Source organism: Hoplias malabaricus, chromosome X2, assembly GCF_029633855.1.
Source record: "Hoplias malabaricus isolate fHopMal1 chromosome X2, fHopMal1.hap1, whole genome shotgun sequence".
Taxonomy (NCBI): Eukaryota; Metazoa; Chordata; class Actinopteri; order Characiformes; family Erythrinidae; genus Hoplias; species Hoplias malabaricus.
In genome coordinates, this window is record NC_089819.1 from 27580620 (window position 1) to 27603449 (window position 22830).

At 46.2% G+C, this 22830-nt stretch overlaps 1 protein-coding gene across 1 annotated transcript in view; it reads right to left on the reverse strand.

Annotated features, from left to right (window-relative positions):
- Positions 1 to 22830, reverse strand: part of LOC136676266 (dynein axonemal heavy chain 10-like) — a 133516-nt gene that overhangs the window by 39440 nt on the left and 71246 nt on the right. Inside the window, exons 42-60 of the mRNA XM_066653128.1 lie at positions 20097 to 20313; positions 19895 to 20014; positions 18422 to 18567; positions 17496 to 17648; positions 16222 to 16482; positions 15382 to 15554; positions 14976 to 15069; positions 13625 to 13792; positions 12416 to 12604; positions 8966 to 9137; positions 8066 to 8269; positions 7246 to 7326; positions 5056 to 5253; positions 4461 to 4622; positions 4011 to 4185; positions 2643 to 2824; positions 1985 to 2121; positions 940 to 1157; positions 346 to 567 (exon numbers count right to left, since the gene is read on the reverse strand). Of these exons, the coding sequence (XP_066509225.1) occupies positions 346 to 567; positions 940 to 1157; positions 1985 to 2121; positions 2643 to 2824; positions 4011 to 4185; positions 4461 to 4622; positions 5056 to 5253; positions 7246 to 7326; positions 8066 to 8269; positions 8966 to 9137; positions 12416 to 12604; positions 13625 to 13792; positions 14976 to 15069; positions 15382 to 15554; positions 16222 to 16482; positions 17496 to 17648; positions 18422 to 18567; positions 19895 to 20014; positions 20097 to 20313 (3272 nt within the window). The remainder of the gene's footprint in view (positions 1 to 345; positions 568 to 939; positions 1158 to 1984; positions 2122 to 2642; positions 2825 to 4010; positions 4186 to 4460; positions 4623 to 5055; positions 5254 to 7245; positions 7327 to 8065; positions 8270 to 8965; positions 9138 to 12415; positions 12605 to 13624; positions 13793 to 14975; positions 15070 to 15381; positions 15555 to 16221; positions 16483 to 17495; positions 17649 to 18421; positions 18568 to 19894; positions 20015 to 20096; positions 20314 to 22830) is intronic.

The window sequence follows — 22830 nt, forward strand, 5'->3', positions numbered from 1 at the left end:
TCAGATGCCTCCTGGACGCCTTCCTGGTGAGGTGTTCCGGGCATGTCCAACTGGGAGCAGGCCCCGGGGCAGACCAAGAACACGCTGGAGAGACTACATGTCTCAACTGGCCTGGGAACGCCTCGGTATACCCCCGGAGGAGCTGGAGGCGGTGGCTGGGGAGGTCTGGCTTCGTTTCATTGGTTTATTTTTTGTCATGGTATCGAAATAGGTATCAAGAATCGTGAAATTTTATTGGTATTGGTACTGCCTTAAACATTATACATTTCTGGTATTGTGACATCCCTATAAACCACTGACATATGTAGTAGGAACACACACACACACACACACACACGCTGGTACCTGCTGATCTCCACCTCGTCCGTGAGCAGACTCTCGATGCGGAAGGGTTGGCTGAGAGGGATCCCTCTCTCCAGAACGTCTCTCTGCCACACCTCGTACACCATCTCGTTACGGAAGTCCCAGCTGAAGGCTCCTTCGTAGCTCAGGAACGCTGCGCTGATGAGACAATCTCCCAGGAGACGCACTCGTCTCTTCTTCAGTTCCTGCAGATCCTCCGTCCAGCTGCGGAGATAAAACAACCACGTTCCTTCACTGCAGAGTCAAACCATGATCCAGCCCTCGCTATCACCCACAGGAGGATCTCACTGCTCAAACGCTGCTCAATGCTCCTAAAGCGCCTCAGGAGAAACAGCGTGAGACAGAAAAGGTACGTGAGACACCTGTGTCTGGATCAAAATGTGGATGCTATGTCCGGCATCAGAACTGAGCAGGTTGTGAGCGCTGCTGAGAAAAGGTGGAGCTGTCGTTAGTTCCACTGCAGGTAAACAGGAGTGTTATTATCTCACCACTGAGCACAGCGTGAGACATTACTGAGACCTCCACTCAAACCCCCCCACTGCCCCTCTTTTTCTCATATCTCTGCTGGACACTAACCGCTGGTTCTCTGATCCAAGGCCTGAGATGAGTTTATCCGCGGCGACAAGTCTGCGCTCCATGACCTCGGCCTCCTCTTGCAGTAGCAGTTTCTCACTCATGGCGGCGCTGTACTTGTCTCCCAGAGCCCCCAGCTCCTTCTGGATGGCCGTCAGCTCGCTCTGGATTCGCTCCAGCTCTCGCTTGCTCTGGAAGAAGTTCTTTTCCAGCCTGGCCACCTGCAAACAAGCAGTGTTTACCAACAGCTGCCGCTCTACTGTGGAGTCGCACATTCACTGTCTACAGTGTTAGTTACTTCAGAATAAGACCACACTCTTAAAGCCATCCATCTGTCTGTTACTGCATTAAAACGCATTAACAGTCTGTTGAATCACACACACAGAGGGCAACAGCGACCTGTTGTTTGCCAAATAGTGAGCCCACCTCCATCTACACTCTTAAACCTCAGACCTTGCCAGATACTGACCTCACTTTGTGTCCTCCATCAGTCGGCATTAACCCTGTCCATTTTATCACATAACTGTTAATATTTAACCATTTAATCACCAGATTACCACCAACAGAGTGTCTTTTTGGTCCCTGATGATAACACGGTGTGTGCATTAACAGGTGAAAACACTGAACTCCCACACATTATCAGCTCTGAGCTTATTCTACACCTCCACATTTTTAGACAAAAACGAGGACACTGTTTCCCTTACCATCTCTGTTACAAATGATTATTAATGACTTTTAAGTTGTTTACAACGTAATTAATAGCCAGGCTTTATGATGTCTTATTTTAAAGTGGTACCAGCAAGTGACAGAGCATTAAGAGACCTGTCAAGAGACAGTAAGACGTCCACTGCTGTATTTATAGACTGCTCTCCCAGCAGACAGGGCTTTGATCCCCCACTCGATTAAGCCCACTATGTTACACCATCCCTAAAGCCTCCTGAATCTGTGAGTTGCAAGTCAGTGTAGGCCGCGGTACAGTGTTAGCCATGGCTTATTGCATGAGTCCAGAAATATCAGAGCATCCCTCGTTTCCACAGAGGAGTCTGACCTTCTCTCTCTTGGGTTTGATCTCTCTGGCCACGTCACAGTAGCCCATTACAGCCTCCACAAACTTCAGCATCCCTGAGCCGGCTTTACTGATGGCCTGCATCTCGTCGAACGTCGTGTTAAGGTTCTTCAGGAAACCTGAGAGAGGAAAACATAAGAGCAGAGGGTTAAAGAAGGACTGGCTCAGTGTGGGTCATCCTCAGCGCTGCAGTGACACTGACGTGGTGGTGCTGTGTTAGTGTGTGTTGTGCTGGTGTAGAGTGGATCAGACACAGCAGTGCTGCTGGAGTTTTTAACCCCTCAGTGTCTGGACTGATAACAGTCCACCGACCAAAAACATCCAGCCGACAGCGTCCTGTGTCACTGATGAAGGACTAGAGGACGAGCGACACACACTGTGCAGCGACAGATGAGCTACTGTCTCTGACTTTACATCTACAAGGTGGACCAATGAGGGAGGAGTCTACAAGGTCTACAAGGTGGACCAATGTCTCACAGAGTGGACAAAGAGTGGACACAGGGTTTAAAAACTCCAGCAACACTGCTGTGTCTGATCCACTCTACACCAGCACAACACACACTAACACATGTATAAACCAGAGAGATGTTTATTATGTACAGTACGTGTAAGATAGAGAATATACAACACTGCTCCTCACCTCGGACAGTCTTGACCTGGCCAGAGCTGATGGAGTCACAGTCCATCTCCATGAGCGAGCGCAGGAAATTGGCCTCGGACATCATGCCTTTGGCCGTCTTCCAGCTGATCTCCTTGTATCCGCGCATGACCAGGATACACTCACACACCACCTGCACCTGCTTCGGCGGCTTGGCGAAGGATCTGTACGTCAGAGGAAACAGAAAACTCTCACAGTGTCCAGTCAAAGAAAGCAGTGGTCAGCGATCTAAGCTTTGGCCCTGTCCCCATGCGTCGATGCTTCTGTCGTCCAAGGCTTAGGGCCCTTAATCTCCCCCATCCCTCTGCTCACGGTGCTGGTTAGTGCGGGCGTCTGAAGGTCGATGTGGCTCTTCTTCGGAGTGTTAAACTGTTTGACATTGAGGGCACTGTGTGACATTGAGGGAATATTGAGACTATGGGCCTGTCCCGAAACCTAGTGAGCTGTCTACATAGAGAACATTTTACATCACAGTGTGTGCACTGCCCATTCTGAGACACCTTAAATATGTTACCAACTGAGATACCTTAATCTGGCAGAATTTGTGGTATATCACTAAGACTGTCCCATGATGCAACACAAGCACAACTCCCTTCTATTTCTCTCTTTCTCGCAATTAAAAGGCTTGTCTTCCTTGTGGGGACCAGCTGGGGGTAAACCTTTTTAATGTGGGACATGTTAGAAGGCTTAAGGTACTATTAATGGTAAATCTCCACAAAAAGAATGGAAGTGTGTATGTGTGTGTGTGTGTTTGTGTGATTTTGTTCACAGCAGTGGATGGGTTAACTTATTTTATCATAATAAGCTTCTAATTCACATCTATTACTTATTTATGAGATTGATGGATGACTGTGGACGCAGTGCACATAGAGGACGCAGTGGACATAGAGGATGTAGTGGACACAACGTACACAGTGGAAGTAGAGGACATAGTTGACACGGACGTAGAGGATGTAGTGGACATAGTGAATGTAGAGGACATGGTGGAAGTAGAGGATGCAGTGAACACAGTGGACATGGAGGACATAGTGGATGTAGAGGATGCAGTGGATGCAGTGGACGTAGAGGATGTTGAGTACGCAGTGGACATGGAGGACATAGTGGATGTAGAGGACATAGTGGATGTAGAGGATGCAGTGGAAGTAGAGGATGTTGAGTACGCAGTGAACATAGAGGTCATAGTGGATGTAGAGGATGCAGTGGAAGTAAAGGACGTAGTGGGCACAGTGGTAGCAGTTGACACAGAGGTTGTAGAGGACGCAGAGGACGTGGTGAACACGAGTAACAGATTTCTGATGGTACAAGTCAATGGGAGAAGTCTCAGTCCGAGTTCAGGTGGGTCAGATTTACCTGATCTCCGTGACGTCGGACTTGTCCAGGTCCTGGAGGGCGATGCGAGCGGCCTCCAGAGCAGGGAGCGCCTCGGCCAGAGAGCTCTCAGCGTCCATCTTCTCCACCGCAATCACTTTATTCTGCTCCTCGATCTCCGTCGCCTTGTCCTCTGCCAGAGCTTTCTTCTCCTCCGCTTCAGGAGGAAAACAGATCAGTCATCACCATCGACATCTTCAACATCATCATCATCATCTCAGTTTACCCTGTAGATACTCCACACACTGCAGATCATTATCACTCCACTTCACTGTTAGAATGTAAACACTGTACACGTTGCCGATCAATAGTGGATTATAATCTGTACTTATTTAAATAAAGGAAACAGCCCTAGCTGTTTCCAGAACCTGATGTTCTGAACTAAGATGAACTGAAAGTATGAGGAAAGAGACAGGGAGTGTGTTCACTGACCCACTGCAGTGTTGGTGGAGATCTCCTGCAGCAGACTCTCACAGGCTGATGACTTCTCCGCCAGCACCACCTTCTGCTCCGCCAGCTTAGTGTTCAGCTCAGCCAGCTGTACACTGGCCTCCTCCAGCTTATCCAAACCTCCCTCCAAACGCTTACACTGAGCTATAAAACACACACACACACACACACAGTGTAAACACATTCAAACGCAGATACACTGTTAGGCCTAGAGTTTATGAGAGCACACATGGGCACATCTTGATCTCCGTCTCCCCCTATCAGTCAGCATCATGCCAGACAGTTCCCTGGACAGTTAGTGTTCTCCTCCGAGCATGTTCAGCTTCCCAGTGACATGTTAGAAGCATTGTGAAATAAAAGGATGGAGACAATACTGTGTCCAAAAGTCTGTGTGGGGTTTGGTTCAGAGGATTTACAGATGAGGCTTTAGACGCTAGCAATCGTGAATGTAGCTATTACTTTTAATATTATGCAACAGCTCCCACAAAATGACAAATGAGCGGGAGAATGTTTGAACACTGAATAACAATTACACACATTTGTGGACCTAATAAAAGCCTCACGCTGAAGTCCTCACAGAGGATGTACTTGTCCTTGTCCTCCAGCAGGTGGGAGTAGGTGTTGATGAAGTCCAGGTAGTTTTTGGGCGTGACGTAGTTGCTGCGGCGGAGCTTCTGCTGGAACAGTTTGCTGTACTCTTCCACAGAGCCGTGCACCGCGCACACGTGACCTATCACTGCCTCTGTGTGAGCCTCAGGAATCATACGACTCTCCCCTGCAACAAACACAACTGTAATGTACCTGTACAACACCTGTACAATCAACACTGGGGTGTAGTACAGGCTCAGCTCTCTCATTAGAGAAAAGAGGATGATCCACTGGAGTGAAAACCAGTGCAGGACTGAAGAAGCTCCCGGGGAGACAGAGGTAAACGTAGGGAAGGTTTTATTTAATTAAAAGGACACAATAGAAACAAACAATGTGTCACGCCCTTGTCCTGTCGTGTCTGCTTTCCCTGCCATGTGCTCTCTTAACACATGGTCGTGTTTCTTATTGTTTGTGTCTCCGCCCTTTTTCCTCCTTGTCAGTTCATTTGTAATCCGGCCCCCTCGTTATCTGTTCCAGGTGTCTCTTGTCTGCGTGATGTATTTACGTTCCCTTGTCGGTCATTTATTTCCTCTGTCATTGGTTTGCGCTTTAGTTTGTCTGTTTCTCTCCACCTTCGTTTTCGTGCTCTCCGGTCTGTCTGTCTGTTTTTCATGCCCACCAAGTCAGTCTTTGTATCTCTCTTGTCTCATGTCTCTTTGTGTCTTTTCTCTGTTTAGGCCTGTGTTCAAGTTTACTCTCTTTATCTCTGTGTTTAAGTTTACTCTGCTTTAGCTTTCTGTCTTGGTTGTCTGTTTAGTTCTCCTTGTCCAGGTGTCTGTTTAGTTCTCTGTTCAGCTCTCTGTCTAGTCTCAGTCTGTTTCTAGTTCTCTGTCTGTTTAGCTATCTCAGTCCAGGTTTGTCTGTATCTGTATCTCAGTTTAGTTCACTCCATGTATTGTCCTTCTGTCCAAGTCTCTGTCTCAGTCTTTCTTTGTTTAAGAATTCTGTCTGTTGTGCTAGTCTCTTTCTGTTTGGTTATCGTGTGTTTCAATAAAGTCACTGTGTTTTAGCGAGTGTGTCTGCCTCCATCAGTCCGCCCCGCGATCCTGACACAATGATAAACTAATCAAAACAACGTGAAACCTCATAACAAATCACTAGACACAGACCTGAAGGCTAAGATTAACAAGAAAAGAAACTCATATAACCGAATAAAAGGAGACCAAGGACCTAGACCACACAAGACAATCTGAAGAAACAAGACAGACATCTACAGCCCTAGACACTAAGGAGAGACCTAAACAAAAACTCTGAATTACTACATAAAACAAACACAGAGACCTGGACAGAGAGAGAGAGGAATGTAAATGGTGGACAAACACTTAGACTCGGGACAGGGCTTATAAACTACAGGGGAATACAAAAACACCTGGGAACAAGAGTTACATGACACAGGAGGAGGTGTGGCAGGAGATCACATGGTTGACATAAACAGCACATGGTGGGAACAAGACAAAGCACAAAACAAGGGTTGAAATCAAAGAACAGAGAGGCAAAGCATGACAGTAAACAAGGGAGATACAGACAGAGCAGGAACACAGTAGACAGGGCAAAGGCATGACATAGTAATCGTTATGTTATCAGCAAACATGAAGAGCACATTTTTAAAAAACTGAGAGCACTACTCGCTCTTTCTTTGCTCTTGTGCAAAATGAATGTCCTCACAGTAAGATCTGTGCTGCTCACTCAGATTTACAGCACTCACAAACCTTTCAGCGCAATTTTACTGCCATGAGTCCTCAGCCAATCAGAAGAGGTGATGTATTTAAACCAATGACACTGCTACTGACTTTCTTCTCTTAATTATCATTGGCTGAGAAGGGCGCAGTGAACACACCCACTTCTCCAGACTGATTTACCATCGGCAGATTGATCGGACGCGGGTCGCGGGGAGTAGAGGCTGAGACCGATGTTGATGACCATGGTGTTTGGACAGATGATGTTCTGAAGGCTGTTGTGATGTGTGGATCAGGTCTAAACTTTGGCGATTTGCTGAGGATTTATATAAAACTGAAAATGGTGTGCACCAAGATCATGGGGTTAACCAACAAATTCTACAAGAGAAAAACAAAACACTCTCCTCTGAACGTGTGAAGCCCTACAGACAATAAAGACGTACCTAAGAAGGACTGAGCCACGGCACGTAAAGCCTGAAGAGGCCAGGGTAGGAACCAGTCGATACCAGTGTTATTCACAAGCCCTGAAAAACACACACACACATACACATACACACACATAAACACACACACATATACAGACAGTTAAAGAACAGCACTGATGTGGTCAAATCATTCAAGTGACTACCCCACAGAGCAGGTGTGATGTGGTGGTGGATCATTCTCAGCGCTGCAGTGACACTGACGTGGTGGTGGTGTGTTAGTGTGTGTTGTGCTGGTGCGAGTGGATCAGACACAGCAGTGCTGCTGGAGTTTTTAAACCCCTCAGTGTCTGGACCGAGAACAGTACACCGACCAAAAACATCCAGCCGACAGCGTCCTGTGTCACTGATGAAGGACTAGAGGATGAGCGACACACACTGTGCAGCGACAGATGAGCTACTGTCTCTGACTCTACATCTACAAGGTGGACCAACGAGGGAGGAGTGTCTCACAGAGTGGACAGAGAGTGGACACAGGGTTTAAAAACTCCAGCAGCACTGCTGTGTCTGATCCACTCTACACCAGCACAACACACACTAACACACCACCACCACGTCAGTGTCACTGCAGCGCTGAGAATGATCCACCACCACATCACACCTGCTCTGTGGGGGTCCTGAGAGAGGTGTCCGTGTAGAAACAAGGAGGTGGCTTTAATGTTATGGCTGATCAGAGTGTATCTTATAAACTCAAGATGTTTCCTATTTAAAAACTGGAGCAAAGCAGTGGAGGTCTTGGTTGCTCTGTATTTTAAAGCAGCTGCTGTTTGTCCTGTGTTACCTGGGAAGTTCCTGCAGCGGGTCCTGAGGACGTCCCCCACAGGAGACATGCCCAGGACGATGTGCAGGTTGCAGGAGCTCTTGTTCACAAAGTACTGCCACACACTCTCTTTGGAGGGTCCTGAGCCCATCTTCAGAGCCTCGTCCCGGAGCTGATTCAGGATGGAGTCCTTCTCATCGTCAGGGAACAGTGCTGGAACCATTCCTGCTCAAGCACACACACACACACACACACACACACACACACACAAACAGTACCATTTTTACTCCTTATTCCTTAAAGAGAATCTGGTGTTCGATGCATGTTCACAAGTGTGAATCTGGAGTCCACCAACCCACACACTGTGAAACAAGACCCCAGTCAGTTTACTGTGCGCTGCCTGAGTCAGAAACACAGGATAAAACGAGTCGTTCTGATTCTGCTCCGCTTCTGACGTCAAGTGCAAAGACTTTAGAATGGCCCCGCCCCCTCGTCTGAGTCTGTCCAATCACAGCGCTGGACCCGTGTTTATGTGAGAGCGCAAAGACGAGGTTAAACTCAGCAAAAGAGACACAATGAGCGCGGAGAAATAAGAGCACTGAGTAAAAACGGAGAAGAAAGAGAACAGAGTGAAAACGGCTAAAAACCAGAGCTTCTGCTCCTCGCTCCTCACTGCTGTGTGCTCGGGGTCGGGGTGAACAGCGAGCGGCTCATTATCATTTAAAGGAACAGGTGCTGAAAGCGGGCGTTCTGAACAGGGCTGTTTACACAGGGGGACAACACTGCTGTGCGCTTGGGGTCGGGGTGAACAGGGGTGAAATTAATTACATTAATTAATTTGTTCATTCATCTTCAGTAAACACTTCATTCTTCATTCTTAGGGTTGGAGTTTCCCCTTCACGAGTTGCGAGTGTCTTTTACCTGAGGTGAGCATGTTGTTAATGAGCTCCAGAAATCCCTCCTCTGCTACATGAGCGTCAGTGAACAGGAACACGGTTCTCTTGTTCTCGATGCCTAGTTTTATATACAGGGTCTTCAGATCCTCTCGGAAGTTGGACTCTGAGTAGCCTCTGCTCAACACAATCTCAAACACCTGCAAACACAGAAAGATCTCTCATTATCAATCAGTCATTTTATCTTTAGGAACACCTAATAAACACAGGAACACCTAATAAACAACAGCTTAGTGCAGTAATCCCTCATTTCAACAACAAAACAGCATCGAAATAAAACAGGACTAACGAAAGACAGGGTAATGCTTTTGAGTGTTTGCGGTTCTATACAGAAATACTGTTTTGAAGAACCTTTTTAGGAGTATGTTAAATGCTGCCAATTGTTTGGTCCAACTGAGGGGGTGTGTTCCAGCAGGACAAGAAGCGACTGTATCTTTTAAGGTGGAGCGGTGTGTGTGAGTAAGAAGCGACTGTATCTTTTAAGGTGGAGCGATGCGGGTGAGTAAGAAGCGACTGTATCTTTTAATGTGGAGCGGTGTGTGTGAGTAAGAAGCGACTGTATCTTTTAATGTGGAGCGGTGTGTGTGAGTAAGAAGCGACTGTATCTTTTAATGTGGAGCGGTGTGTGTGAGTAAGAAGCGACTGTATCTTTTAATGTGGAGAGGTGTGTGTGAGTAAGAAGGGACTGTATTTTTTAATGTGGAGCGGTGTGTGTGAGTAAGAAGTGACTGTATCTTTTTAAGGTGGAGCGCTGTGTGTGAGTAAGAAGCGACTGTATCTCTTTAAGGTGGAGCGGTGTGTGTGAATAAGAAGCGACTGTATCTTTTAATGTGGAGCGGTGTGTGTGAGTAAGAAGCGACTGTACCTTTTAATGTGGAGCGGTGTGTGTGTGAGTAAGAAGCGACTGTATCTTTTAAGGTGGAGCGGTGTGTGTGAGTAAGAAGCGACTGTATCTTTTAAGGTGGAGCGGTGTGTGTGAGTAAGAAGCGACTGTATCTTTTAAGGTGGAGCGGTGCGTGTGAGTAAGAAGCGACTGTATCTTTTAAGCTGGAGCGGTGTGTGTGAGTAAGAAGCGACTGTATCTTTTAAGGTGGAGCGGTGTGTGTGAGTAAGAAGCGACTGTACCTTTTAATGTGGAGCGATGTGGGTGAGTAAGAAGCGACTGTACCTTTTAAGGTGGAGCGGTGTGTGTGAGTAAGAAGCGACTGTATCTTTTAAGGTGGAGCGGTGTGTGTGAGTAAGAAGCGACTGTATCTTTTAATGTGGAGAGGTGTGTGTGAGTAAGAAGCGACTGTATCTTTTAATGTGGAGCGGTGTGTGTGAGTAAGAAGCGACTGTATCTTTTAATGTGGAGCGGTGTGTGTGAGTAAGAAGCGACTGTATCTTTTTAAGGTGGAGCGGTGTGTGTGAGTAAGAAGCGACTGTATCTTTTTAAGGTGGAGCGATGTGGGTGAGAAAGAAGCGACTGTATCTTTTAAGGTGGAGCGGTGCGTGTGAGTAAGAAGTGACTGTATTTTCTAAGGTACAGTTTTACTTCTTTCTTTTAAGGTGGAGCGATGTGGGTGAGTAAGAAGCGACTGTATCTTTTAAAGTGGAGCGGTGCGTGTGAATAAGAAGCGACTGTATCTTTTAAGGTGGAGCGGTGCGTGTGAGTAAGAAGCGACTGTATCTTTTAATGTGGAGCGGTGTGTGTGTGAGTAAGAAGCGACTGTATCTTTTAAGGTGGAGCGATGCGGGTGAGTAAGAAGCGACTGTATCTTTTAAGGTGGAGCGGTGTGTGTGAGTAAGAAGTGACTGTATCTTTTAAGGTGGAGCGGTGTGTGTGAGTAAGAAGCGACTGTATCTTTTAAGGTGGAGCGGTGTGGGTGAGTAAGAAGCGACTGTACCTTTTAAGGTGGAGCGGTGTGTGTGAGTAAGAAGCGACTGTATCTTTTAATGTGGAGCGGTGTGTGTGAGTAAGAAGCGACTGTATCTTTTAATGTGGAGCCGTGTGTGTGAGTAAGAAGTGACTGTATATTTTTAAGGTGGAGCGCTGTGTGTGAGTAAGAAGCGACTGTATCTCTTTAAGGTGGAGCGGTGTGTGTGAGTAAGAAGCGACTGTATCTTTTAAGGTGGAGCGGTGTGTGTGAGTAAGAAGCGACTGTATCTTTTAATGTGGAGCGGTGTGTGTGAGTAAGAAGCGACTGTATCTTTTTAAGGTGGAGCGGTGTGTGTGAGTAAGAAGCGACTGTATCTTTTTAAGGTGGAGCGATGTGGGTGAGAAAGAAGCGACTGTATCTTTTAAGGTGGAGCGGTGCGTGTGAGTAAGAAGCGACCGTATCTTTTAATGTGGAGCGGTGCGTGTGAGTAAGAAGTGACTGTATCTTTTAAGGTGAAGCGATGCGGGTGAGTAAGAAGCGACTGTATCTTTTAATGTGGAGCGGTGCGTGTGAGTAAGAAGCGACTGTATCTTTTAAGGTGGAGCGGTGCGTGTGAGTAAGAAGCGACTGTATCTTTTAACGTGGAGCGGTGCGTGTGAGTAAGAAGCGACTGTATCTTTTAAGGTGGAGCGGTGTGTTTGAGTAAGAAGATACTGTATCTTTTAAGGTGGAGCGGTGTGTGTGAGTAAGAAGTGAGTGTATCTTTTAATGTGGAGTGATGTGGGTGAGTAAGAAGCGACTATCTTTTAAGGTGGAGCGGTGTGTGTGAGTAAGAAGTGACTGTATCTTTTAAGGTGGAGTGATGTGGGTGAGTAAGAAGCGACTGTATCTTTTAAGGTGGAGCGGTGTGTGTGAGTAAGGAGCGGCTGTATCTTTTAAGGTGGAGCGGTGTGTGTGAGTAAGGAGCGGCTGTATCTTTTAAGGTGGAGCGGTGTGTGTGAGTAAGAAGCGACTGTAACTTGTTGGTGTCTGAAGTGTAAATTGTCTGTAAGTGTTTATTCACTGTTTGAATTCCCACAGAAACTCATGTGTAACTCGAGCTGTTTAGTTTTGTAGCACTTTCGCTCTGTGTTTACTTTCATGCGCTCTCCTGAATTTAGAGTCAGTTCCACCTTAAGTAATGTAACTGTAACAGCAAAAATAAGTCAGTGTTACCCCCCTATGGAGCAGGAATAGAGCAACATCCTCATCTCGGTTCATGCCTTTTAATGTTTGGAGGTATCTCCACCATCTAAACACCCCCAGATGTAATTTCTCGGCAATAGCTCATACGTCTCCTTTAATGTAAGCACATTAGACCTTTTTTTCCAGCACAGGAGAAAACTGAAGAGCAGGAAATCAATTTTATAAAAAGTGTTTATTGATTAAAACTGAACAGCGCCTTTAACAATCCCAATATTAAATTTAGTGTTTGACGTGTTAAATTTAAACTTAGTTAACATCAGAGGAGCAGGAGTTGTGAATGAAGGTAGGAAGGAGGTCTTCTGAAGGTTTATTACCTCGCAGCCTGCAGTGAAAGCAGCCAGTTTGGTCAGGGACTGTTTCCCGGACCCTCCCACTCCAACCAGCAGGGCGTGGCCTCGGTCCATCCTGATGATGCGGTGGATTCTGGTCAGGTGATCCAGCGCATCCTCAAACAGCACCAGATTCATTCGCGTCTTGTTCTCATTGTACGCTTCCAGGATCTCCTACAGGGGGCAGACAGCCACAGTCTCAGTCTGGGTTTCATGTGAACTAGGACCTAGTGATCCAAACAAGGCGTGTACAGCAGTGACCTGGACTTTAACCACTGAACTCCTGGGATTATTACATCTTCAACCTTTTCACAGAGACTCCTAAACTCCAAAACCGTGGGGTTCACTCTCAAAGGCTGAGGGGGCGCCTTGGGGAGGCCTGACCTTAAGCAAGGGAAAGGTGCTATGATAATAGAGGTGATGATAGTGGGATGTTATCAGGAAAGAGAAAGGTCACTGGTTGAAATAAGAATAAGAATAATAAGGCTTGGCCTTCAACAACAAGAATACAAAATGTAGATTAGTTCAGAAATGTACAGTGATTTTAAAGCTGCCCGTGTGTAGGTGAGTGAACGATTTAGAGGCCAGTTCCATGTGGTGCTTGCGAGATGCTGAGCTGCGCCCAAAGAAACCTACAGATGTCAGCGTTTCCTCCTTTAAACTCTATGAGCCCCAGTGTGTTCTCTGAGTTTAATGTAGTTTCAGTGAATTATGGCCTTTACTTCAGAACGAGCAGAAAACAGCACGAGGAGCAGCTGAGGTCTCAGGAGTCCAGTAGCTCCTCTGATATCACTGCAGACTGGTGCAGAGCTGCTACAGAACGGCGCTAGTCGCCTGGGAATGAAGCACTGCTCTGTTTTATTTGTGTTCTGATGAAGTATCAGGGTGTTGAAGGGTCGTCTCGTGTCGTAGGGGGAGACTTTAACCCCTACACCCTGTAACTCAGTTCCAAAGGGGGAGAAGTCACTTGAAAACAAGGGGTAGGGATTAAAATAAGAAATGAGGTTAGACCTAAGGGGGGGGGGGGTGGGTTTCCTAGTGGCCTTGCAACAAGACATGAGCGGTTTAGTCTTTGCCCTATGGAGCGCTGCATCTCTAATAAAGAGCGGCCAGTAAATTCAGTCCATTTTCCCATGAAGGATCCCTCGGTCCAAGGCCCATGAGCGAATATTAGAAGTGTTTATCTGTCATTACCTGGAACAGAGCTTTGCAGGCATCGAAGTCCTGAACGTCCTCATAGACTCGGGGCTCAGAGTCACTCAGGGCTGTTCTGTAATCTCCAAACAGGATGGGGTCTCTCGTAGTGGCCTCCAGGTCAGAAGTGAAGTGCTCCTCTATCAGCTTCTTAATGAGTCCCTGGACCTGGACACAGCAGAGAGCATCGCTGCTCAGACTGGGTTTGGCTCGACTGGAGTCTGTAAGAAGATCTAGGACTTGGGACTAATTACTACGACATATTCACTACAAAAAATGAAATCTAAGGAAGTAAAATTGACTTAAACGTAGTCTAATCTACACTAAACACTAAATATCTAGTGTTACTCATTTGGAAATCGTTGTAAGAAAATAGAGTATTCAACTTATTTCTAACTTATTTTTACCGGTTTTACATTTAGATATTTTTTCTTAATTCAAGAAAATAACAAAAAATGCTGCTTAAAAGAAGCAAAAATATCTGCCGCTGGAATAAGACACTTTCTGTAAATAAAATGATGTAAAACTGGTAAAACTAAGTTAGAAATAAGTTGAATAATCGTGTTATATACTTACAATGATTTCTAAATGAGTAACACTAGATATTTAGACCACGTTTAAGTCAATTTTACTTCCTTAGATTTAATTTTTTGTTAAAGCAACACTAGGTAAGATCTGGTGTATTTCCTCCTGGGCTCCCGCTACAGGTGCAGAGTGTATTTCACTTTTGAAGTTTTGTCCTGAAATCATCCTTCAGGAGGAGGAAGGGGGGCTCCTGTCTGCCTGCAAACGTTACATAGTGCAGTTTCTGCAGTGCTGAGCCCAGAGTAGCAACAATAGAGCCTCTATTCTCCCTGTTACAGCTCAGTGGAGCATCACAGTGATTTTAAAGCTGTGATTTTAAAGTAAAAATACAACCCAGTGTTGCTTTAAGTCACTGAGTGTCTATTATTCAGTAGTTGAAATACCTAGAAATACTTAGTAACTACTTCAATGTAATTAACTACTTAAAGACTAAAGTTTTCAATGTACTTAACTACTTAGAAAGCAGTAATTAGTGTGAAAATGAATTTTAAAGCAGTTGTGTAACGTGTCATTGAACATTATCCCATTCTTTTGTCATCCCTCTGTAACTGGTGTCTATTATTAAAAATGACAACAAAGAAAACAATGAAGTAAAATTAGTGTCATTCCACTTTAAATCGTCTAAAGCCAAACTCACACGTGAATACAGCATTGTCCCTAAGAACAGAGCAATTATTATTATATTATTATTATATTATTTGATATAAACCCAGTGTGATCAGTATCAGAGGCTTCAGTTAAAGTGAAGAGATAAAGAGGGACGTACGAGTGTCTTGTCGGTTTCGTTGATGAGTCGGTCGTGGAACACTCTCAGACACTCGTTTCTCCACATGCGCACGAACTGCGTCACCGTCAGAAATCTGCCACAAATCACAGCGCAGCGACTACATTAAGGCATCGGTTGTTTCTTGAAAGACGACACATCAGCCACGAAATTTTTAAACCTGTGACAGGCGTCAAACTTCTAAAGAGAGTATTTTCAGAACATGAGCAGCTCACAACTAAAAGGAAAAGGAGCAGACATTATTCAGACTTGTATTTGTGAGTGGCTCAGAGCTCTCCTCATAAACAGAATTTAAATCACAGTATGTGACCTCCCAACATCTACGCTGCCCCATTTCTTCGAGCGCTCCTCAGCCCCGGGAGCAGTGAGTGAGTCGAGACGCTGATACCTCTCAGCGTTGGTCAGGGTCAGGCCTTTGAAGACTCGGGACAGATCTCTCAGGTTAAAGATGTAGTGGAACTTGGAGGGAGTTGGGGGCAGGTCTTTAATGATGGTTTTGTAGAGCTCCAGCGTGCAGAAGGTTAGCTTATCGCAGATTCTCTGAATGCATTCCTCAAACGGCTTTGAAATAACGGGAAAAAGAAAGAGTTAATGTCAAACTCAAAATAGCATTGTTGCCCTGCTCTAAAATACTGCCCCCACTGTCCAAATTCATTGACTAACCCCACAGAGCAGGTGTGATGTGGTGGTGGATCAGTCTCAGCGCTGCAGTGACACTGACGTGGTGGTGGTGTGTTAGTGTGTGTTGTGCTGGTGTAGAGTGGATCAGACACAGCAGTGCTGCTGGAGTTTTTAACCCCTCAGTGTCTGGACTGAAAACAGTCCACCGACCAAAAACATCCAGCCGACAGCGTCCTGTGTCACTGATGAAGGACTAGAGGACGAGCAACACACACTGTGCAGATGAGCTACTGTCGCTGACTTTACATCTACAAGGTGGACCAACGTGGGAGGAGTGTCTCACAGAGTGGACAGAGAGTGGACACAGGGTTTAAAACTCCAGCAGCACTGCTGTGTCTGATCCACTCTACACCAGCACAACACACACTAACACACCACCACCACGTCAGTGTCACTGCAGCGCTGAGAATGATCCACCACCACATCACACCTGCTCTGTGGGGGTCCCTCATATGATGAAAGAGGGATAATAAAGTATGCAGTGTAACAGATGGACTACAGTCTAGTCTTGTAAGGGTTAAGTCTGCTGTAGGAGTGTGTCTCTAACCCTGGTGTGTCCTTTGAGGATGGAGGAGTAGATGTGGTGTAGGGCCTCCTCCTCAGGGAAGGGGATGTTGAAGACACTGAACAGAGAGATGAAGCGAGAGTCCACTTCGTTTCGGCCGCCTCCTGCTTTACCCATGGCCGCGATGAAGCCCAGGTCTCTCAGCTGTTTCCAGTTCAGCTCTTTCCCACGGTCGTACATCCCTCCTCTGTCCAGCAGCAGCTTCAGGAGGGCAATGGGCTGCTGGGTCCCGTAGTCATCCACCTGAGAAACAGTAGCCAAGTAAAGAATCAGTGGAATTCTTACTGAAACACAAAATAGATGCAGCTCTTACCTGTCCTTATTCGTGACGAAGCAGCAGCTAAAACTGCTTTTCTTATTTCACAGCTTCTAATTCCAATTTTACCTTCCACCTTAAAAAGTGCAGCAGTTACATTCTGGTGCCTTCAGTCCACCTTAAACTTCACTGTTGAGGTGCTGTTGTGGTGGTTGGTGATGTAGCATGTAAAGGTGGCACTGAGCATGCATTAACGGTGCTATTTTACATCTTGTGTATGATTATTATTACTATCAAGTGAGTTTAAATGTTAGTGATTCTGCTCTATGTTTATCACTGGTTCCCTCTCCCTGAGGGTGTCACTAGATTTTACTTCCGTGCTCAAGACTGTGGGACTACTTTTCTTGGCATAAGTAAGCAGTGATTTAACACACATTAAACACAATGTAGAGGGGTCTTTTCTGTTTTTTTCTCCTTACGTTGCTGAATTGGAGGTTGTGAATTATTGTGTATAAAGTTATGGCTGTGATGGTGATGACGATGGTGATGGTGAAGTTTATCGTCATGACCTGCCTCCGTGGTTTGGCCTTGGGTTCCCTCGCTTTTGTCCGCCACATGCTCTGACGATGTGCCCCTTTCCCTCTCTGGTATTCTTCGTGTGTTTAGTGAGTCAGTTTCACAGGTGTTTCTCACTGTTGTGTAGTTAGGTCTTTGTTCTTTACCTCTTGACCAATGAACCACACGAGAATAAAGGAGAAGAGAAGGAGAAGAGAAGACAATAGGAAAGTGAAGATAAATGAAAAGGAAGGTAAAGCAAAGAGAAAAAGAAGAAGAGAAGAGAAAGGTGAAGAGAAGAGAAAAAGAAGGTGAAGAGAAGACAAAAGGAAGAAGAGAAAAATAAGGTGAAGAGAAACGAAGGAGATTAGAAGAGAAGACATCACAAGAGAAAGGTTAAGAGAAGAGAAACGAAGGAGATTAAAATAGAAGAGAAGAGACACACTCGTGGCATGTTGAGGTCATCCATGAAGACGAGGAGTCTCTTTCCCATCGGGGGGCCGTAGGTTTCCTTGGTCCTCTTCTCCACACTGGCCTCCAGACTCCTCTGAACGTCCATAGATGTGGTGCGCGATGAGAAGTTGATGGTCAGAACCGTCTGGAAAACAGTAATCACTGATAAATAAATATCATCAAAAACACAACTCTTTTAAATGGTGCAAGTGCAACATTTGTTCTCCCTCTGTTTAATCACTGCATATTTTCTCCAGCGACAAAATACCTCACCACCCAATCATCTTTGTCTCTGGCTTCGGCAAAGCAGCCACTGGCCAATCGGCTTCTTGTGCCCTGTCTCAGAGGCCAGCGCTTTTTACAGAACTGTGCAGAAACACTGAACACAGCCCTCAACTGACTCAGTGTGGGACACTGTTTATAACGGGTCTGTGTTTCTCTGTGTGTGAAATGACCTTCAGCACCTGAGGAGCACGCTGAGTGTTTGTTTTTCTTTTCCCTGTGAAAAAAACATTTGAACCAGGTGCAAAATGAAATGAAATCACCAAATGAAATAAACCCATGTTCTGGGTTTAACATTTTACTGCATTGGAAAGGGCCTCTGCTGGTGTTACACACGTGTTACTTGTTTTCTTTTCTGTGTCGTTGGACTGATTTAATAAAACAACATTGGTGCCTGTGTCCCGCCTCCTGTTTTCACATTACACACACACACACTCCGGAAATGTGGCTTATGTAAAAGACACATATAAAACACCATGTTTATTATTTTATAATTCTGAACCGTCCACTGTGTTTATTTCTGTCGTCTGCAGAGGGGCTGGTTTTCACTGTGAAGATCAACTACACGTGCCTTGCTCCAGAGCTGGTGAAGCCTGGGGGTGTAAACGCTGACAGAAAGGACGCTGCAGAACTCACCGTGGAGTCCGCGTTGAGGTTGTTGAGAAAGTTCTGTGTCGTGGCCGTTTTCGAGGTTCCGGATTCTCCCACCAGCACCACAGGCCTCTTCACCTTCACCATCTGCTCCAGCAGCCAGGTCACACGGGTGGTGTCCACTGTAGGAACTGAGAAACACAGCAGAGTACACATGTCATATTAAAACAGCTAAATAATAGAGAAGAGAAGAGAAGAGAAGAGACGAGAAGAGAAGAGAAAAGGATGGAAAAGAGAAGAGAAGAGAAAAGGATGGAAAAGAGAAGAGAAGAGAATAGGGGAGAAGAGAGGATGACAGAGAAGAGAAGATGATGGAAAGAGAAGAGAACAAAAGATGATGGAGAAGAGAATATGATGGAGAAGAGAAGAGAAAAGGATGGAAAAGAGAAGAGAATAGAGGAGAAGAGGATGGTGAAGAGGAGAAGAGAGCAGAAAAGCATGAAGAAGAGAAGAGAAGAGAATATGATGGAAAAGAGAAGATAATAGAGGAGAAGAGGATGGTAAAAAGGAGAAGAGAATAGAAAAGCATGAGGAAGAGAAGAGAAGATGACGTAAAGAGAAGAAAAGATGATGGAGAAGAGAATATGATGGAGAAGAGAAGAGAAAAGAAGATGATGGAGAAGAGAAAAGGATGGAAAAGAGAAGAGAATAGAGGAGAAGAGGATGGTGAAGAGGAGAAGAGAACAGAAAAGCATGAAGAAGAGAATATGATGAAAAAGAGAAGATAATAGAGGAAAAGAGGATGGTGAAGAGGAGAAGAGAATAGAAAAGCATGAGGAAGAGAAGATGACAGAGAAGAGAAGATGACGGAAAGAGAAGAAAAGATGATGGAGAAGAGAAGAGAAAAGAAGATGATGAAAAAGAGAAGATAATAGAGGAGAAGAGGATGGTAAAAAGGAGAAGAGAATAGAAAAGCATGAGGAAGAGAAGAGAAGATGACAGAGAAGAGAATATGATGGAGAAGAGAAAAGGATGGAAAAGAGAAAAGAAGAGAATAGAGGAGAAGAGGATGGTGAAGAGGAGAAGAGAACAGAAAAGCATGAAGAAGAGAAGAGGACAGAGAAGAGAATAGAGGAGAAGAGGATGGAAAAGAGAAGAGAACAGAAAAGCATGAAAAAGAGAAGAGAACAGAAAAGCATGAAAAAGAGAAGAGGACAGAGAAGAGAAGAGAAGAGAAGAGAAGATAATAGAGGAGAAGAGGATGGAAAAGAGAAGAGAATAGAAAAGCATGAAGAAGAGGAGAAGAGGATGGTGAAGAGAAGAGAAAAGAATAGAGGAGAAGAGGATGGTGAAAAGGAGAAGAGAATAGAAAAGCATGAAGAAAAGAAGAGAAGGTAAGAGAAGACGATGGAAAAGAGAAGATAATAGAGGAGAAGAGGATGGTGAAGAGAAGAGAATAGAGGAGAAGAGAAGAGAAGACAAGAGAAGAGAAGATTAAAAGTGTAAATAAAGCTGTACCGAGGATGTCAATGAACTTTGTGTCCGGGCTGTGGATGTACTTGGAGACCAGCGAGCTCCAAGGTGTCCATTTCTTCATGCTTCCATCGAAGTGAAAGTCGTAGAGAGTCGGCAGGTGTCCTGAAGCATGCCACAGATGTTCAGTGGTAATAAATAAAGACAAACAACCCCCCACAAGTAAAACAAAACAGGTGGTCAGTACCTGGGAGCTCTCCGGGGCCGGCCAGCGTTTTCTCGTCGTGAACGATGGAGAGAGACGAGAGTTTTTTAATGAAATCATCAAACTTCTTCCGTCCGGACTCCAGCAGCGTGGCTCCGAGGGAGCAGTACAAAGCCTCGATGAAGAAACACTCCAGCTCCTCGGAGCTCAGCTCCTCTGGCTCCAGCAAAGCGTCCAGCATCGTAGACAACTGCACCACCTTAACAGCAGTGACATACAGCACACTATGGACACTCATGATCAAACCGCATCTTTCTCTTTGCATGTTTTATTCGTTAAAGCCGGGCCCACGCTACAGGACTACTGGGGCGGCTCTGTGGCCGATTCAGTTCTCCCGACCGTCACAAGAGGTCTCCCAATTTTAGAGTGATCACAAACGATTCTCAGGTGTGAAACAACACGTTAACGTCAGGCCTGAAAGATGATAAACCAATGAGAGTCAAGCTGGGATCCTTTCACCGCCATCCGCCATGTTTCTTCACATCCAGGCTGTGTCTGAACCGAGCGGAGGGCTGTTACTGAGACAGTGCTCTGAGGAAAGAGGGTGCAGAGTCGTGTCTGTATTTAAAGCTTGTTTAATTTGCTGCCTGCTTTTGTCCCAAAATTGTAATTACTCTCACGAGGGGGCGCTAGTGAACAGATGCCCTGACAATGTGCTGAAATATTGAATACTCTCGGTTACAAACACCTTCATTTCAAAATGCTGCTTTTGTGAGCAGCATCTGTTTGGTGTTTGGGACACAGCCCGAGGGTGAGAAACCGCCGCCTGCTCTCAGGATGCAGCATTTCAGGAGAAACTCCCGTGAGGTTTTGATGAGCAAAGCTGTCTGTCAGTGTGATCAGAAAGTGTGTGTTGTTCATTCACGGCGGGTGGTGTAGTGTGGGGTCTTTGAGCTCTAACATCAATCAAGCACCAACACATCTGTGAAAAATGTGTGGGGTGTCTCAGGTGTCTCAGCGACTGTCTGTGAGGAGTGTGGTGTGTTCTCTCTGTGTCTGCGTGGGTTTCCTCCGGGTGACTGTCTGTGAGGAGTGTGGTGTGTTCTCTCTGTGTCTGCGTGGGTTTCCTCCGGGTGACTGTCTGTGAGGAGTGTGGTGTGTTCTCCCTGTGTCTGTGTGGGTTTCCTCCGGGTGACTGTCTGTGAGGAGTGTGGTGTGTTCTCCCTGTGTCTGCGTGGGTTTCCTCCAGGTGACTGTCTGTGAGGAGTGTGGTGTGTTCTCCCTGTGTCTGCGTGGGTTTCCTCCGGGTTACTGTCTGTGAGGAGTGTGGTGTGTTCTCTCTGTGTCTGTGTGGGTTTCCTCCGGGTGACTGTCTGTGAGGAGTGTGGTGTGTTCTCTCTGTGTCTGTGTGGGTTTCCTCCAGGTGACTGTCTGTGTGGAGTGTTCTCCCTGTGTATGTGTGGGTTTCCTCCGGGTGACTGTCTGTGAGGAGTGTGGTGTGTTCTCTCTGTGTCTGCGTGGGTTTCCTCCGGGTGACTGTCTCTGAGGAGCGTGGTGTGTTCTCCCTGTGTCTGCGTGGGTTTCCTCCAGGTGACTGTCTCTGAGGAGTGTGGTGTGTTCTCTCTGTGTCTGTGTGGGTTTCCTCCAGGTGACTGTCTGTGTGGAGTGTTCTCCCTGTGTATGTGTGGGTTTCCTCCGGGTGACTGTCTGTGAGGAGTGTGGTGTGTTCTCTCTGTGTCTGCGTGGGTTTCCTCCGGGTGACTGTCTCTGAGGAGCGTGGTGTGTTCTCCCTGTGTCTGCGTGGGTTTCCTCCAGGTGACTGTCTCTGAGGAGTGTGGTGTGTTCTCCCTGTGTATGTGTGGGTTTCCTCCGGGTGATTGTCTGTGAGGAGTGTGGTGTGTTCTCTCTGTGTCTGCGTGGGTTTCCTCCGGGTGACTGTCTCTGAGGAGTGTGGTGTGTTCTCCCTGTGTCTGCGTGGGTTTCCTCCGGGTGACTGTCTGTGAGGAGTGTGATGTGTTCTCCCTGTGTATGTGTGGGTTTCCTCCAGGTGACTGTCTGTGAGGAGTGTGGTGTGTTCTCTCTGTGTTTGTGAGGGTTTCCTCCGGGTGATTGTCTGTGAGGAGTGTGGTGTGTTCTCTCTGTGTCTGCGTGGGTTTCCTCCGGGTGACTGTCTGTGAGGAGTGTGGTGAGTTCTCCCTGTGTCTGCGTGGGTTTCCTCCGGGTGACTGTCTGTGAGGAGTGTGGTGTGTTCTCCCTGTGTCTGCGTGGGTTTCCTCTGGGTGATCCGGTTTCCTCCCATGCTCCAAAAACACACGTTGGTAGTGTTTCCGTAGGTGTGAGTGTGTCAGTGAATGTGTGAAAAAACTGAAACTCTGTTTGACACCAGGAGAAAGCCATAGACCCACAGCCCGTACAGAAACCCTACTGAGTTCTCTGGACCTGAGCTAATCTCAGACGGTCAGAAAGACAGTGAAGATGTTTGCTGTGGTCAGATAAGTCCGATTTTCAGCTTGTTTTTAGGAACGCAAAGAGTAATATCTTTGTGCCATATCTGAATGGGCCAGTCCAGACAGTCATTAGTGACCTGTGTATGTGTGAGGGTCCTCATGATGTGGAGGTGTATTTCAACATCTGATGCCAGGCCCCATTCTCCATGTGCTGCAACAATGCTTCACAAACACAGTGTGCGCGTGTGACCGGCCTGCGTCCAGATGTGTCTGCTTTGGTCGTCATGAAGAGGAGAATCAGACGATGGTGACCACAGACTGTTGAGCAG